The 18,229-nt window shown below is 28.5% G+C and overlaps 1 protein-coding gene and 1 long non-coding RNA gene across 2 annotated transcripts in view; one reads left to right on the plus strand and one right to left on the minus strand.

The window, feature by feature from the left end:
• Window positions 1-3,702: 3,702 nt before the first annotated feature.
• LOC111639754 overlaps window positions 3,703-18,229 on the minus strand; it is a 74,129-nt gene continuing 59,602 nt past the window's right edge. Inside the window, exon 3 of the long non-coding RNA XR_002759131.1 lies at window positions 3,703-3,967. This is a non-coding gene — a long non-coding RNA (uncharacterized LOC111639754). The remainder of the gene's footprint in view (window positions 3,968-18,229) is intronic.
• The window catches only part of LOC111639751, a 35,833-nt gene continuing 29,132 nt past the window's right edge, over window positions 11,529-18,229 (plus strand). Inside the window, exon 1 of the mRNA XM_023385694.1 lies at window positions 11,529-11,548. Within this exon, the coding sequence (XP_023241462.1) occupies window positions 11,531-11,548 (18 nt within the window). The 5' untranslated portion in view covers window positions 11,529-11,530. The remainder of the gene's footprint in view (window positions 11,549-18,229) is intronic.

An 18,229-nucleotide genomic window follows, 5' to 3' on the forward strand; every position in this document is an offset into this window, starting at 1 on the left:
GACGATAAATTTCTAAGAATAATACACTGAAACAGGTTCTTCGCATTTATTTAAACTTAACATTACAGGTAACCCCCGTATAACACGGTACTTCTATAGCACGGATTCGCTCTAACACGGTTCGAGAATTGCTACCATCCCCCGTATAACACGGTACTTTTATAACACGGATTCACTCTGACACGGTTCGAGAAATGGGTAAAACCCTCGTACAACATGAAATGTAATAAATTTTTACATACTTAAGTACTAATAGTTCACGAAAATTATTATTTTCGTGAACTATTAGTACTTCAGTGTGTAAATTTTCTTTTCTCGTCTCCATACACATGGTCCTTCGCGAAAATTGTTTCAATTTTGCCAGATCTCGACGCTTCTGCTTCTGGTGTTGCCAGATGTTTTTCCCTTATTCCATAAGTGCTTAGCACCATATAAGGAAATTTATAAAGATCTTTTAACTAGAAGCAAGCAATCTAAAATTACATACACTTTTTGCAAAAGGTAAAGCATGAATCTGAAAATAATGCAGAAAATGCTCAAAGGATAACGATAACTTGCCAAAAAAAAAACGCTCTCGGTTAATAGTGCTTTTAGTGGTGACAAAGAAAACATTGTTTAATTTATATTACTGTAATATGTATCACTTAAGAAAATTTTAATAAAGATATTTATCTTAATTATGAAAATATAGTAGCATGTTTTTTAATTTCTGGAACCTAACCCTCCTTTTCGTACTAGTTCTTTGTTTCGCATAACACGGATTCACATAACACGGCAATTTTTTAGAACGTAACTACCGTGTTATACAGGGGTTACCTGTATACATAAATTATATCAAATAATAATAAATAAAATAAAAATACTTAAAATTAATAAAACTAACTTTTAAAAATTAATATATTTTTTATTTTATAATTTACAAAAGAATAATAATAATAATACACAAAAATACTTTTAAAATACTTTTAAAAAAAGCTTTACATAAAGTTTAATATAAAATTTGTCTTGGAATATTGTATTAGCAAACATTGGATTATGCCAATGCTATATCTAAAAAATTACGATAATTCAAATTTTTCTAACATTAAAATATATTGTTAATTAAACTTTTCCTGTATAAATACATTTTTTTTTCTCGTTTCACTTCTAATTGTTATGAGTTAAATCATTGCAATGATAAAATTTATAACACAATGCGTTATTATAATATTATAATGCAATAATTTCAATATCACCACGATCATCATCCTTAATTTAATGGTAAGAAAGATGTTAAATTATTAATTTACAAAAAAAAAAAACAAATTAAGTCAACTTTGTATTCATTTTCCGACGGAAGTAATTTCCCACAAACCTTTCTGCCCTTTGGGGAGAACGAACCTTTTTGTGAACGGGTAGTAAAGTATGGGACCCCCAAAAAATTCCTGGGTTTTTTCGACCGTCCGAAATCGATCTTGATTCCTTCAGATCGGTAAACAGTCACCTTACCCGTCCGTCTGCCTAAAATATATTGTCACTTTGTGTTAATTAGAGTCTTTTGCTTAGAAAAAGTTAAAAACTCCAGTTTTAATACATTCGAATGGAAATAATTATGACTGTAGCAAATGTTAATCAATAATTGCCTATCCACTTAAAAAATTCAAACTAAAAAGAAATTTATAGTTAATAGCAAAATTTCTCAGATACAGTTTTAAAAATTTATTTAAAAATTTATCCATCGCTACATTAAATAAAACTATGGTTAAATAACAAAATTACACCAGAAAAAGGAAAGCTCATTAAAGCATATTTACATTGAAATGAATATTTTTGATTTTATAATAAATTATTTCAGAGATTTATGGCATCTTCATATAACAATACACCCTATATTGTATAGTGCTGTACATGTGTAATGGCTCGGAAGACAGATAACAAATTTAAAGTTCATTTACTTGAAGATATTAACAGAATTTACAAATTCTATACGAGATCTTCCCCGTTCATTAAACAATTTACAAAATGGAAAATAATATGCATTCTTTCAAATTGGATTAAACCATTTTACTAATTATTAACTTATAATAATTATAAATATTCTTGGTTGATTGAGTTTTAGGCCATTCTTTACTATTGTACATATAATGAATAAAACAATATTAATATTAACATATAACATGTAACTTTTTGTTGATAATTCTTTTTAATTATTTGCTGTATAGGAAAGTTGATAAAACACTTTTTCATTTAGTGTTTAGGACATACTCTCCCTCCTTTCCTCTCCCAATTCACATAAAGATACTTTAAAAATATTTAAAAAATAAAAATAATAATAAATATCGATAGCAAATGAACATAAATTAAAATAAAAAGTCAAGAATTTAATTAATAATATATTACTTGTTAACAACTTAATAATCTTATTGTTGTTAAGAAAAAACTTTCAGATATCTCTCATTTGATTCAGATAATAACTTCTCTTACGCAATTTATACATAAACTATAAATAAATTTGATATTTAAAATAAATAATCATATAATATCTGGAGAATTATCAGAACTTTTCATTTTTGCTTTTCAATCAGCTGTGCATCTTTCAGAATTCTGAAATTTAAATACATCAGATATTGTATTGTAATTCTCTCATATTTGAGGTAAGTCAATTACTTCAACAGATAAATTGCATTCTTGACAATACTTTTAGCTAAATAATATTAAATATTTAGAGTTTAAATTTTTTAAAATAAACCATTTTTAAATAATTTATTTCATAGTAATCATAAATAAAATATTTCTGAAAAATTGCAATTTATTACTTATTAAATAATTTATGTTATAGTAAGTGGAAGTTAAAGAGAAAACACAATTATTTGAATTAATAGATGAAACTGAAGTTAATTAATAGCATTAAATTGAACCAATAAAAATCTGGTTTGCTAAAAAATATTTCAAAAATAAAAATAAAATTTATAAAAAATGAAATATTAAATATATAATAATTTGTTAATTTTGCTTTTTCTTTTCTTTTTTTTTTTGAGTGACTTCAATTCATCCCTTTAAATCGCAACTTGCATTAATTTAAGATGAAATTGTAGTATGCGTCATCGGTAACTAGAAAATTAACTATTCTATTAATTGACTGCAGTCTATAAAAATAATTTGTTAGTATAAAAGTATAATAAAAGTCTAAAAATTACAACTAAATTTTGTATAAAGTGGATAGATTTATAATTTTTAGTTATATGAAATACTATTTTTATCTCTTTAAGATTAAAAAAAAACATTTCAATTTATAAATTGGCTCATACACTTACATTTAACAATTCATAGTTTAATAAACAAAAAGAAAATTACGTTTTATTAAATGGAATTTCTTATAAGTGTAGCCTATTATTTATATAATAAATAATTAATTTATGGTTTAAAGGATTAGAAATAAGATAATTTTGATACTATTTATACATTTGTCATGAGAACAATAAAATTTAATTATGATAAATCTATTAAAATATTCAAAAAAAAAACTAAAATAAAAATGCATATACTACTTACCTAATGCTTGTTATGATAACCACAAGAATTAAAGAGTTAATTTTAAGATCTCTAGTGGTTAACCTCAATTATAATTTAATCTAGTTAATAATAATAACATCGGGTTTATTGATTAAATTATAGTTCAAAATTAAAATTACGGATTCAAATAGAAAACAATTAGTTTTATAATCAATTTATTGATTTTTTCCTGTTATACATTGTTCTCTTTCTACAAGACATAAGAGGAAATGCTCAAGAAAAGCGAATGAGTTTCCCGAATCCGAACTTTCTGTTAGCATGATATATTTCCATAAAATCCTTCTAAATGTAATATATTATCGATTGGAAAATAACTGAAAATTCTTTGGAACAATTAGACTCATCGTTCTTCAAAATATATTTTCAGCTCCATTTTCACATTCATTTTAATAAATGCAGCACATCAAATTTAAACCTGTGTATAAGAAAAATATAAAGTTAAAATCCATGTAAATTATGCATTTAATCCGTAATAGAAAAATTTATTAGAATTTTGTAACTCTGTAATAAGAATTTAATAAAATTCAATATATAGGCGCATAAAAATAATTAAAAGCAATATTTTCCTTTCTAATAAGTTGAATTAATGTTCTTTGAATTTAATCATTTAAACTAATGATTTAAATGATTAAATACAATTTATTTTACTAATTTATTATGGAACTCGTCACATAGTTTTGATGTTCTAATAAATGTAAGGAGGAATATGTTTAGTTGAATGTTGACTCACACTTTCAAATAAACGACACGACAAATTATTATTTTCTTGTATTTAAATTGTCATGTTCACACGCACGGAAAAAATAGACAACCACACGATCGACCGATAATCTGAAAGGAATGTTTGTCGTGTTTGTGCGTGGCTTTGACGTGCAGGTGCAGTATAGATTTTTTAAAAACTCTTTCCACCCTGTGGATACTAAAAGGGCCTCTTTTAGCAAGCCCATTACGAGTTCGGCCAGACCCACAATGGGGCGGCCGGGTGGTGAGAGACAGGGCACGACAATCTGGATGGACCACCACCCGAAAAATTCCTAGGAATTTTTCGACCTGTCGGGATTTGATCTCGGGTTCCCAGAGCAGAAGGCTCGATCTTGACCACTCGGCCATCCGGCCGTTTATTGTGAACGATTACAGTATAACGATACAAAATATAACGTATCTTTACAATCCGAAACACATAAATACAACGCATCTTTACAATCGTGACGCACTGAATCGCAAATTCAGTGCGGATTGTAAAGATACGTTATACTTTTTATTTTCGAAAAATAGACTGTGAAAAATTAATAGAATTTGTACGTGAATATCCAGAACTTTATGATATGTCTCATCTAATGTATAGAGATAACAATCGGAAAAAAGTATTTGGTTTAGAATAGGAAAAAAAACTAGGACAGGTAAGTTTTAGTTATATTTTATTTGAATAATAATTACTCATAATCTGATTTTAAATGAGTAATGCCAAATGATCTGCTGAAAATTATCAGGCTGGAATGGGACTATTGTATTGTTAAGTTTTAGTTATATTTTATTTATATAATAATTACTCATAATCTGATTTTAAATGAGTAATGCCAAATGATCTGCTGAAAATTATCAGGCTGGAATGGGACTCAAACTCACTCTGGTCTGATTCTTTTCTTCCACAAATTTCTAAATTAAAAATTAATGTTAGATGGTGACATATCTGCCTGCTTCTAGTCAAATTAATGAATAATTAATCATTAACGTAGCACAAAAATAGCTGATCATTTGGTGTTATATTTTATTTTCATTGAAAATAATATTTTAAAATTAAGTGCCATTAATGTTCAAATTTGTTAAATGTCCTTGAAAATTTTTAGGTGAGTCCTTATTTGAGTTTGTTAAGTGTTTGATCTGATGATGAGATGAAACAGTCTTGAAAAACATTTAATTGAAAATAAATAGGTTGACTGTTTGAATTTTTATTGCAATTGTTTCTAGAGAATTTGATCAGGTATCAGCATTATTCTAGCCTAGAAATTGATATGCAGATTTCTTTTAATTTTTTTATTAAAATTAACTACATCAATTTTAAATTTAAATAATTTTTCTTTTATTGAAAGGTCNATATTGTATAAAAAATTGTATTAAACCGCAAACGTATTGCCTTGCCCTTCAACACGGCCATGTTCAGACGAAAAAAAACCTGTAAATTTCTCGTACTTAAAATAAAAATCCATTGTCTTGGTATATTCAATAAATTATTCATAGAAACAATGCTAAATTATCTGTTTTATTAAGACGATTTCTAATAAAGTTATGTAAGATGCAAGTTGTAAAAATTATTTTATCTGCATTTTTTGGATGTAGCATTAATCTTCTGTGGTACAGTACATACAATCTAAACTATTATCAATAGAAAGTATACCAAATCTATCTTCACTAACATTTCTCGCTCACGAAAGTCTACAGGTCTAGTTAAAATTTTTTACCTACGTCTCCATTAATTTGTAATCCCGGATTTGATCTTAAGAAACACGTGTTTTAATTGGAAAACCTCATCCCCAATTACGTAAGATGCTGTTTCATTTGTTTTAGGTAAAAAGTCATCTTTTGGTATATTACATTTATGATTTTCTAACAGTTCTAACAATTTCTAACAGTTTCTAACAATTCAGAAGGAGCAAAAGTTACTCCATTACTATTTTTTCCATAAGATCTTATATTTACAGTGAAAAATACTTATTATCGAACAACAATAGAAAACATTTTCTTATAATTAAAAAAATTGTGATTTACTATTTGATGGAGCTTCTGTAACCATATATTTTCCACCAATAACTCCTACACAATTTGAAAAGCTGCATAAATTCCAAAACTCAGAAGCAATCTTTTTCCATAAACTTCGGTTGGAAATGGCATCACTTCAGACTGAAGCTTTGTAATGATTGCAGCGCATCATCAATAATATATTTTACAGTAGAATGTCCGAGTCTGAAACTAGTAGTTATTGTCCTGTAAGAGTCGTCTGTTGCCAAAAACAGTATTTTAATTTTGTTTTTGTTTGGGCCAGACTGCAAAAAAGAAAGTTTGATTAACTTAAAAGATTCCTTCCGAAAAACCTTTAAAAGGAGGAGAGATACAAGTGATAAAGCCAGCTCCAAAATTCGGAAATGGAAATATAAAGAGCAAATATCGTTTTAGATTCCATATTTTCAAGAAAGAGAAACTCTTCATAATATTCCAGAAGAGTTAGTTGAAAACGGTAAAAATTCCGAAAAATCCTAAGATACACAAGATGCGGAGGGGATTGTAATAAACAATCAGGAAACTTTGTTCCATAGAAATACTTCTACAGGAGTACGAAAAATTGGCTCGAAACAACGAACAATCAAAATGCAAACAAAAACAAAACATTGTGTCATCAGTTTTAATGGACTATATCGTAAAAAATAAGGAAAAAAATTGAAGTTAACTCGAAGGAGTTAAAAAAGCAATAAATGCAATTTTACTAGCATGGCACAGACTATTAAAAAATTCTCTAATTTTAATCAAAATTTTTGAAATAGTTTCAAAATTGAATTAGTAGAAATTTTATCCGAAAATAAAACTTCAAATATAAACTCGAATTAGAATATCCAATAGTTTACATGCGTAAATTGGAGTCCATCGCTTAAAAATACAAACCCAAACTGGAACATTCAACAATTTACAAAATTAAATTCCAATATGCCTATCTAAAGTTCCAGTATTCTGAAAGAAATGTCACAAGGAATGAGTACTATCAACAGCCAGAATCATCATCGTCATGTACAGTACTATACATGAAAATTTATTTCCAGAATCATATACTTAATTATCAAATAAAGAGAAAGATTTTTCCCTTTTTAAATTTTACGTTGTATTTTTATTATTGTTTTATTTTCAAACAAACTAAGTGTTTATATTTATTAATAGCTTTATAAAATTTAGTTATAATAAAATAATTAATTTCATTGGTAGTTAGTTTAGATGATCAAAGTATTGTACTAATTTGTTAATGAAAGTTTTACAATTAATAAAATACAGAAATAAATTGCTAATTTTTCTCTAAATAATGTACTATTTTTCTTTAAATCAACTGTAATTTCATCAAGTAAATAATAAAACTAGTATTTCGACACTAAAATACCGATAAAATTTCGTTTTATCATCAATTAAATCTTTTTATAAATTCTGATATTCTCTATTTTGCGTTGATTCGACATTTTGGAGACACTAACAAGTTTTATTTTGATTTGGTGTTCATCTTTATCAAGTAACACGGCTATTATATCCAAGTCATCGGTAGAAATATTTCTAAACATATTTAGATAGTTTATTTTGTTGCGTTGTAGTCGTTACTTGTCTGATAATGTAAATATTCCATAATTTGTCGTGTCGTTGCCTATATGTGTCCTGCAGTTTTCTTGTTTGATAGTGTGAATCCAGCTTTAGTTAGTATAAAAATCTTTACTTTTAAGATGTGAATTAATCTAATTAGCTAATAATTGCAGTTGCTTATTTGGTTGTTTGAATAAATAACTTATAAAATGAAGTTATTTATTCGTTCCCTTTTAAACTATTAATAATTATATCTTAGTTCTCAGTTTTATTTGGGTAATGTTTATCATCATTAACAGGAACGTTTTTATTTATTGAATTAATATATTTCAATTAAATTAACACTTGCCCACTTGNTAAAATAAACTGGCTATACTGGTACATACATACATACATACTTTATTTTATATTCTTATTACATTGTATTTTCTCAATAAAAAATAATTTGTTTCAAAACTGCTATGAGGATTGAGTTCAGTTTAATTTATTTAGTGAATTTCATTTTCTTGGATAATGGTGACAAATTGAAAGTAGTATTAATAGAATTGTGTGTCAGGTTTAGCAAATAAAATTCCAAATTAATTTCATATTAAAAGTATGGTATCACATTCTTTAAAAACATCATGTTTCAATATCAGAATCCCAATAAAAGCATAAAGTTGTTAGTAGCTTCTATATTTTACTAGTCAAAATGAAGGATATTGGACTGTTTTTAGAGGGTTGATGGTTCAGATCTCATGTTATCTTTATTTTGTCTTCAGCATTTGTAAAAATAAGTTAATCTGGTAACCAACTTTATATCATGTTTTATAATATTTCTGAGGCTTTTGTAACTTATTGTTGAAATTCAGAATTTTTATTTTGGCTAGTATTGATTATTATAGGATTGTCTCTCTCTAATTATGTATGTCCTTGAGTTTGTACAGTGGAAGAATAATTATGTTCAGTAGAAAATATAATAAACTTGGGAAAAAATTAGAAACCTATTCCCTCAAAATATATTCCATTTCTTACTTATATTAGAATTTAAAGTGAAATTTGTAGGTAGAATATTTACATTTACATAAATGGTTAAGTTTAAGAGCAAAAATGAACTGTAATACATATAAAAATACTAGTTACATTAGAAGGAAGAATAACCACAGAAATCCATATGCAAAGATGATGATTNAATATTATAACATTATGAAAATAATAGAACAATAATTCTTAAATTGATAAAAACAAGACTTTAAAATTAAATGGTATTAATTAAAGTAAACTATCTTGCAAAGAAAAGAGAGGTTTTATAATAATTGCATTTGAACTTCACTTCTATTTGTAATAATCTTTTAGAAACTCTTAGGTAAAAAAATTCTTTCTGAAAAAATAAAAAAAAGAGAAAAAAGTTTTAAACTTTGTATTTCATTTGATAGGCTATACTGTATTCAGTTATCCATTATATATCTATGAAGTTTCTTAGAAATTTAAACATAAATTAGTGAATCAGTAGGAAGTGTGTTGCTTTGTGAATGTGAGAGAATATCCTTATTCAGCCCATAAAAGTGTTAAAGAAATCATCTCAATTAATTTCTATCAATTTATCTCTTCTAAAACTTTTACATCATTTTTTAAATTTAAATACAGAGTAGAAATTTTAATAATTTATTCATATTTTGATTATGTAATAATTTATATTTATTTTATCAAATTTGAATAAAAAATATGCAAAAATGCAATTTGTAAATTCATTATTAAAATTTTAAAAGTTATATTTATTTTTCATAATTTATAGGGCTGTTAACAAAATACAAATTATAAAAAACAACATAATCAATATAAAATTGATTATAACTATTTTTCTTATTGATTGAGTGCACAAGATTTTTCTAAAATTCGTAACAGAATGCAAAAATTGTTATATAAATTATAACTGTACATTATACTTTAAACAGTTTCTGGACACGGAAAATTTAATGCATAATTTACACATTGACTATGATTCCCTGAATTGATTACTAATCATTATGACTCAAACTGTGAAGAATGCTTTTATAAGATTGATAATCTTATATATTTTGTGTATATGTAAGAAATATGGAACTAAAATTTCTGTGAATTCAGCCAAATTATAATAATTAAGAATATTTTATTGAACCAATGAGAAGAACAGATATATATATATATGAATTAATTGATATCTATGATGTCTATATTCCATTCTAGGAGTTTATTGAATTTACATTATTTTATTATTTTTTATTTGTAACTTTCTTCTTTTATAATCTATGGTTTAGTGTTTATTATGAAATCGCTATACCTGGTTTGGTTATACAAAATACTGATTACAAAATAGTCATTGCAGTGTATGCTTATGACTTCCAAATCATTCTATCTTTCTTTACTTTTGATGAAAAATGAAGCTAATCTGGATTATATAGTCAAATTGATGAACAATACATCAATTTGTCTACAAACAGCAGAATAAGAAATATCCTTTAATATATATTCTGTCTTATTCATTAAATTATTTTCTTTAAAATGCAAGTAAATAGATACATATATAAAAAATAAGTATTAAATATTATGTCCATGTTTCTCTCAGAGATTTCATATCACAACCAACTGAACTGTCAAATTAATTAGTCAGTTTTTGTGAATTAAATTGAGAAGTTAACTCCAAAGATTTAAAAATTTTTAATACAAAATATTCAAGAATAGTTTTATAAAGTAATGCATATACAATATTTTCATTTCACTAAACAAGTTTTGAAATTTTATCTTCATCATCAATGATTGCAAAATTAAAAAAAAAATGAATTAAGATAGATCAGAAATAAGAAAATGATATATTTATAATATACATTCTACCAAGTATTGATAATATGTAAGTAGGTGATGTAAGTTTATAAAGCAAGTCTGGCACTATTACCTAAGATAATCTGATCCCATAGTTAATTGTTTATAATGTATCTTGTGATGATATTATTTAAAAATATAATTTTATTATTTAATGCAAAATATCTGTTGAGTATATTAACAAATTAAAAATTTTATTAAAGTTTTAGTTTTTATTGAATTCATTTAATTTTGAATTTTGAGTTAATAATATGTTTAAAGTGGAAAAATGTTTAGAATATATTAAAGCTTCTTAAATCCAATGTAAATTATATTACCAATTATTAGAAGATATAAATACTGAAACCATGCAACAGATTCAAACTTTGAGGAAAATTAGTTGCTTTATCATTGAAATCCTTTCTTTATATCAAATGTCCTTGAATATTAATTCAGATCAATGAACTAAAAACTGTAAACAGTGCAGAGTTCTTAATTGTAAATACTGTAATTTGAATATTTCATTTAATAACTGCATTTTTATATTTTTAACAATTGATAAAGTAATATCTTAAAAAAATTATATTTCATCACATTTTTGTTCTTGATAAGATTAATTAATATTTAATATCCTCTTTTTTAAGCTATTATATATACAGTAATTGTATTTTATATTTATAATTATTCATAATAGCCTGAAAAAGAATACAGTATTTTAAATATAAATACTTTTATATTATTTTCACATTAAAGTGGAAAATTTAATGAGTTATACATTTATAAAATATTTAATATTTGAATATTTTTTAATGAAATATTAATTTATTTCAGGATGGAGGAAAATAGCAAGGTAAGAAAAATATTTTATATTTTTGTAAAATGAATTAATTTCAAAAAACTGTAAATAATATAAATTAATTATATAATTGATAAATTTTTAATTAATGGATTATTATTTTCTTGTTACATGTTATNTTAAGATCAATTTGTTAAAATTATTATTAATAAAATAAATATTGAGCATTATTACTTTTTAAATTTAATAATTTCACAAGGATAATATTAACATTATTTGAATAATAACCCTCTTGATCCTAAGTCCCAATCAATTTCCTTACTTCTAAAATAAAATTGTGTTGTAGTTAAGTGTAGAGCAGTGTTTCCCAACGTGGGGCCAACTCCCTACAGAGGGGTAATTGGATTGTTAAGGGGGCCAATTCGAAAATGGACTCGTCCAGAGTTTAAGTTAACCGTATAGCCGCTGTATATGTTAGGGGGTATAAGAATTTCAGAAAGGCTTAGATGGGGCATAGTACAAAAAAGGTTGGAAAACACTGGTGTAGAGTGTAGATAATGCATTAGGCATAATATAACTATAGTCTGCGCAGCGAGAGAGTAGACTAGAGTTAATCTGAGCGGGAAAAGGTCTATGTCAGATGGAAAGACTGGAAGGGGCACCGTCAACTGGACAACAAAATATAAAATATTTTTCTTTATAAAATCGCCATTCTTTTCTATTAATCTACTACAATGGTGTGCGGTGACATTTGATGAGAGGGAAGTTGTGTTTCTGTAAGAAGCCAACTTCCAGGGGCAATCAGTTAATTGAGCATCAGTGATGGTCTAGGGCAGTGTTTCTCAACCTCTAACGAATCGTCGCCCCTTCAATAAAACCGTTACGTAGTATTGCCCCCTCCGCTTCAAAATTCCGATGCCGTGGGCCAAGGCTAACGCCAAATTCGTACTGCATTGAATAGACTAGTGACTAGTATAATGTTATTTGTTAATTATTGTACGATATAACGAATAAAATATCTAATTAATCTTAATATAATGTTTTACTATATCGCCCAGAAAATTGTTTTTCGCTCCCCAAAATATAAATTCTTACAAATCGCCCCCTCAACATGGAAAAACTCCCACATGGAGTGATATCGCCCTCGTCGAAGCACTGGTCTAGGGTCCATTCGTATTCGTTTGTTCAATAAGCCAGTAAAAACCGTAGACTTCTCTAAATGTATTCTTAATATCACAATTACATTCCGAATCGCTAGCCACGATATAAGGGCTAAAATTATAAATAAAATAATAAAAACTTACTTGGTGAAATAAAATGTGTTGTGGATGTACAGTACATACCTGGTACAAAATATTCTTCAATTATATTAATATACTTTTAAAGAAAATTATAATTAAATATAGCTTTGTAAAAAAAACGTAGAAAAANATTAGCTGTATACAACACGCATCTGATATCTCTCGTATAGAAATCCTTCAAGAATATGGAGGAATTTATTTAGATAACGATGTTTTTGTTGTTAAGTCACTACACGATTTTCGAAGATTCGAGTTCGTTATTAATTGCGATATAAACCAATATTTAGGGAATCAAGTGATAATAGCGCATAAGAATGCAAGATTTTTAAAATATTGGTACGATTCTTATAGGTATTACCGACCCGACAAATGGTATTATAATGGTGGTGAATTACCATCAAAATCGATTCTTTTCGTACGTCCAGAATTTGCACATAGAGTAGTTGGAGGATTTGGAGTGGATAATAGTTTAATTTACATGTTATACGGAGAAAGAAGCGAAAAATGGAAGAAATTTTACACGCTACATCTTTTAATACATCATCTTCATGATATATTTAAGGATCGCCCAAAGATTTTCGATGAAAATAACATTAAAACCTATAACAGAACTTACGGAGATATGGTCAGATCTGTTTTAAGATCTTTCGAATTCCCTGGACATACAAGATTAGAGACTCCTGTACATAATGTTACGATATCATAAACTAATAACTTATAATTGTAGCTTTAGAAGTATTAATATTGTATAATAAATAATGATAATTGCAACAATAAATTCGCTTTATTTTTATTAATTTTTGAGCCTTTGAAACCTGGGATTCCTATGCATTTGAGGCACGTTCCTCGTAGGTAATCTGTCCCTGTTGCAACAGTAACGTGCCGTGACATTTGATAATAGAAAAGCTGTGTTTTTGTAAGAAGCCGATTTCCAGGGGCAATAAGTTAATTGCGTGTCAGTGACAGTTTAGAGTCCATTCACATTCGTTTGTTCGATAAGCCAGTAAATTATAATTAAATATAGCTTTGTAAAAAAAACGTAATAAAAATAACATAAAATCTTCTTTACTTTTTAAATCTTAAAACAATGCACTTAGTCAAATAGCTCCCTTTGATGGCTAATGGATGGAATCAGAAACGGTCCTGGTAGGTGCATGCAAGCGGGCTGCCGATACCGGTCAATGTCAAATGCCTCTTTTGTCGCATCACTAGCATTACCAGTATCAAAGGACGAGACAGGGTAGTTGTACATTTTAAACGTTTCTCGCCATAGCTGTAAAAATCTAAATATGTTAAACTTAATAGATTGTCCGTCGTTTGTTTTCTAACTAATTTGTTTTAGGACCAGGGTCCACGGAAATTTCCACAATTTACAACTTTTCGGTCACTGTCATTGAACTGGAAAAATTTCTTTCTTTCTTACATCTAATATTGAGAAGAAATCAGTTCCCGGCTACTCTGGAACTGATTTCTAGATTTAAATTTACCGAGTAGTAGATCAGTTGAGTGCTGTCTTTGGAAGCGTTGGAAGCACCGCTTCCCTTGTATTTCTAAAATATAAATACATATTGCGCGATTATTATCATATTTTAACTACAGTACTTTAAATTAATTAAAATTAATATTTTATTATAACCGCATTATGTATGTTATTACAAATTAGTGAAGCATTATAATTAATTTTAAAAAATTTAAATTTCATGAAAAATTTTTACATTATTTTTAGAATTTAGAAGAGCTTTGTAGTTTTAAAGTAATTACATTTTTAAATTTCACCAGAAACTCCAAAGATAAATTTACTTGGCTTTAAGGAAAACTTTTGCTGCATCAGGTAAATTCATGCATCCAAAATAGAATTCAGTTAGACAGGTGGTTGCAGATGACTAATTTTGGTTATTTTTTCCAACTCCTAAATCACGGTTTAAAAACTTTATCATGTAGTACACACGTTCTTATAAATAAAAGAATATGTAATCTTTTAAATGCTTCGAATGCAATAGGGATCAAAATCGTTTCAGGCTACATTAATTGTACTTTTTGTGACTTCCCCTCCTAAGTCAGGAAAAGTCCAATTAATGCAGCCTACACAACGAGGAAGAAGGGGATTGAAGCATTGTCTACCCTCTTTCTCCCCGTGTAGACATTTTTTGTAATATAAGAACAAATTTGTATGCCACTAGTAAGCCCACTTACTAATCACACGAATAAACTATCAGTAAGAAAATATTTGAAGAAATGACTTTAAAAAGTTATGCAATTTCAGGAGGGTCCACGAACTATCTTACACGTAATTAAAGGATAGGAATTTGTCAAAAGATCGTCATTGTACACAACAGCGAAGGAGAGGAGCAAAATTGATGAATTAAACTATAAATTAAACGAAAAAGTTTAATTTGTAAATAAAAAAAATCCGTTGAACGCTGAAAATTTGAATTTTTAGCGTCAGTGTTTCAGGTTGCAAAATATGTTCGATTACACAAAATTCAGGAGAAATTAAGCAGGCCCGGAGAATTTGCGGTACAAATGATAATATGGAAATAGTTACAAAAGAGGAGTAGCATCTCAGCTGGAGACGACAATTGGAGAAATTCGTCAGAATGTGGGGATTTTGGGTTTTAAAAGTAAAATTGAAACATTGCTTTGTTCCTGATCAGTTTAATCACTTGTTCTGATCACTTGTTACATCGTGGCCCAGCAGTAGAAACGAGTCATTCTCGGTTATAGAATCAAGGAACCACGGTTTCGATTTTTACGAAACAGAGATTTAGTTAAAAAGGAAACCCGTTTATTTCCCTCGGCAGATCGCCCATGTGCTGCGTTGCGATAACCAAATAAACCGAAAACCAACTGTGTTTTAATTAAAACTTTTTCGGAATTGTCTCAGTTAAAAGCTGAATGGAAGCTTTATCATCACTTTATAAACATTATTTTTCTTTATTATTTTCCTTGCTGTATTATATACAACAGTATAGCGATCGGTCAAAAAATGACGCTCCAAAATTTTCACAAAAAATGTTGAGAAATGCAAAAATATTTGGGTTTTTTCCCCTGTGTGCATTGATGTTAGTGTAATGGATGTGTGTGGGTGAGTGGAAGGCACAATTTTGTTCATTAACTTTGATGCTTAATAATTCCCGCGCTTTTCGTAAATTCCGAAATTTTGCAGTGAGGTTTGTGTATTAGGGGATTGATGCTTAATAGCATCAATCCCTATATTAATAGCATCAATTTTGGTGGTTAAAGTCGAGGGGTGAGGAGATATAGGAGAGTCGTGGGTCATATCTTGACTAGGGTCTGACTTAATGAAGATTGTACTGATTAATAGCATTTACATTATTTATAAAATCATCTAACCCCTCAAAATTAACTTTACAGAAGAAAAAAATTGTACGATGTCGTATAAATTTTATGTTTTTGGACGTCAGTAGCGAAGAACGATATTTCACTACCGAAAATTTAATCAGTTACTGAAAAGTTACCGATAACGTAGTGACAGATATTTCTTCAATACAGCATTCTGTGATTGATGATTTTCGTGACTATGGCGAAGAACCGATCACAAAGACGACTGAGCGGTTAAGGTAGCAGCCTACCGCTCTGGAGGATCCCGGATCGAATTTGGACAGGTCGAAAAATCCCCAGGAATTTTTCGGGGGGATATGTCGGCCCCGTCCCTCACCAGCCGGCAGCCCCATTGTGGGCCTGGCCGAACCCATAATGGGTTTGCAAAAACAGACCCTCTTAGTGCCCACATGGCGGAAAGAGTTTAAAAAATATATACAGTGAAAACTGCTTAGGCGACCACCTGCATTCGACGGGCACCTGTCAAAACGAGCAAAAATTTCTGGCACCGAATAGTTTATCCATAGTCTTTGTATAAGTTACCTGTATTAAACGACCACCTGTGTAACGCGACCGCGGGCATCGATTTTTGGTCCGAAACAACATACAACAACTGTAGTAAGCGACCACTTCCGTGAATATATCTGGTCTAAACTATTGTTCAACAACGTTTCCCCTCTCCTATTATAATGAATTAGCCTAAATTGTCGTCCGAACGCATCTCGGCACTTCTCCTACCCTTGAAATTAGGTGCAGGTGTTAATGAAATAATCTAGCAACAACAAAAATTCATTTCAGTTTGTTCGAAATTGTCCGAAAAACGAAAGAAATGCAAAGTGCTGTCGTTAGAAGATCGTGTTAAATTTATCACAACAGCAATTAGCGGAAAAGTTTAACTGTGGGAAAACGAAATTGATTTTACCGTAGACCTACAGTATTTTCCTTGGGGGTATAAAATATTGTACACGATACAATTAATCGGCCGATCTCATCGTTTGATAAAATTTATTTTTATTTATTTATTTATTTTGAAGCTCATATACAGTACACGTGCGATAAATAGTTTCTATATCAACCTACCTTATTTCTAAGATATTTTTAGAAAAATAATATCCAAGTAATTTTAGCATGCAAAATATTCAAAAAACAATAAACGCATTAATGCAAAAATCAGTTTTACAGGCAACCTTCCTTTTTCGATTCCGCAATGACAATCATGGAATGTAATGAAATCGTATAATAAGAAAAAATAATAAAATCGTTTTATTATTAATTAATTAATAATTTTTCTTATTGTACAGTACTTAATTAATTAAGAAAATATTAAATATTTAAAAAATACAGTATTTTTAAAGTTAAAATAAGATTAAACTAACGAGAACCAAAAGCAAAGTGATGGAGAGATAGGACGTGCTTGTATATCGATGATGTAATACACGTAACTGAGGAGCGAACGAAAAATCCAAGTCGAATTAATTAAGTCAAAAAAAAGAAAGTGTGCCTTATAATCCAGAAAATGCGACTATTGTATTAATCTTTAAAATATTGGTATTAAATCCGTCTTATAAAATCAGGACGACTCCTGTAAATCGAGTTATCCGATAAGAATAAAATACAATACCAATATAGCTCTATCGTTGAAAAAATTTGCTTATTTTTGCTCGCCTCGAGTTTTGTTTAGTAGAAATGGCTAAAAAGTGCGCAAAATACTTAGGGAAATACGGTATTACGGCACCACCTGTATTGGACGACCACCTGTCTAAAAGGGCACTTTTTGAAGGAACCGTGGGTGGTCGCCATAAATAGGTTTTACTGTATATATATATATATATATATTAAAGTCATTTATGTTCCCATATAAAATTTAAGCATTTATGAAAGAAATAAGGTACAAGAGAAAATTTAAGGCCCTGTACACACTAGGCGTTTTTCAACGCGCGTTAAACGCTCGTAAAACGCCGAGCTAACGCGCGTTAGCTGGGCGTTTGACGAGCGTTTAGCGGAGCGTGCGCACTGGCTCGGTTTGGAAATGGATGTGGAAGTGATTGCTTGTGTGTGGCTCCTCTATCGTCGCTATAAAAGACGACGGCGG

Source organism: Centruroides sculpturatus, unplaced genomic scaffold (assembly GCF_000671375.1).
Source record: "Centruroides sculpturatus isolate CEXI.00-Female unplaced genomic scaffold, Cexi_2.0 scaffold1244, whole genome shotgun sequence".
Classification (NCBI taxonomy): domain Eukaryota; kingdom Metazoa; phylum Arthropoda; class Arachnida; order Scorpiones; family Buthidae; genus Centruroides; species Centruroides sculpturatus.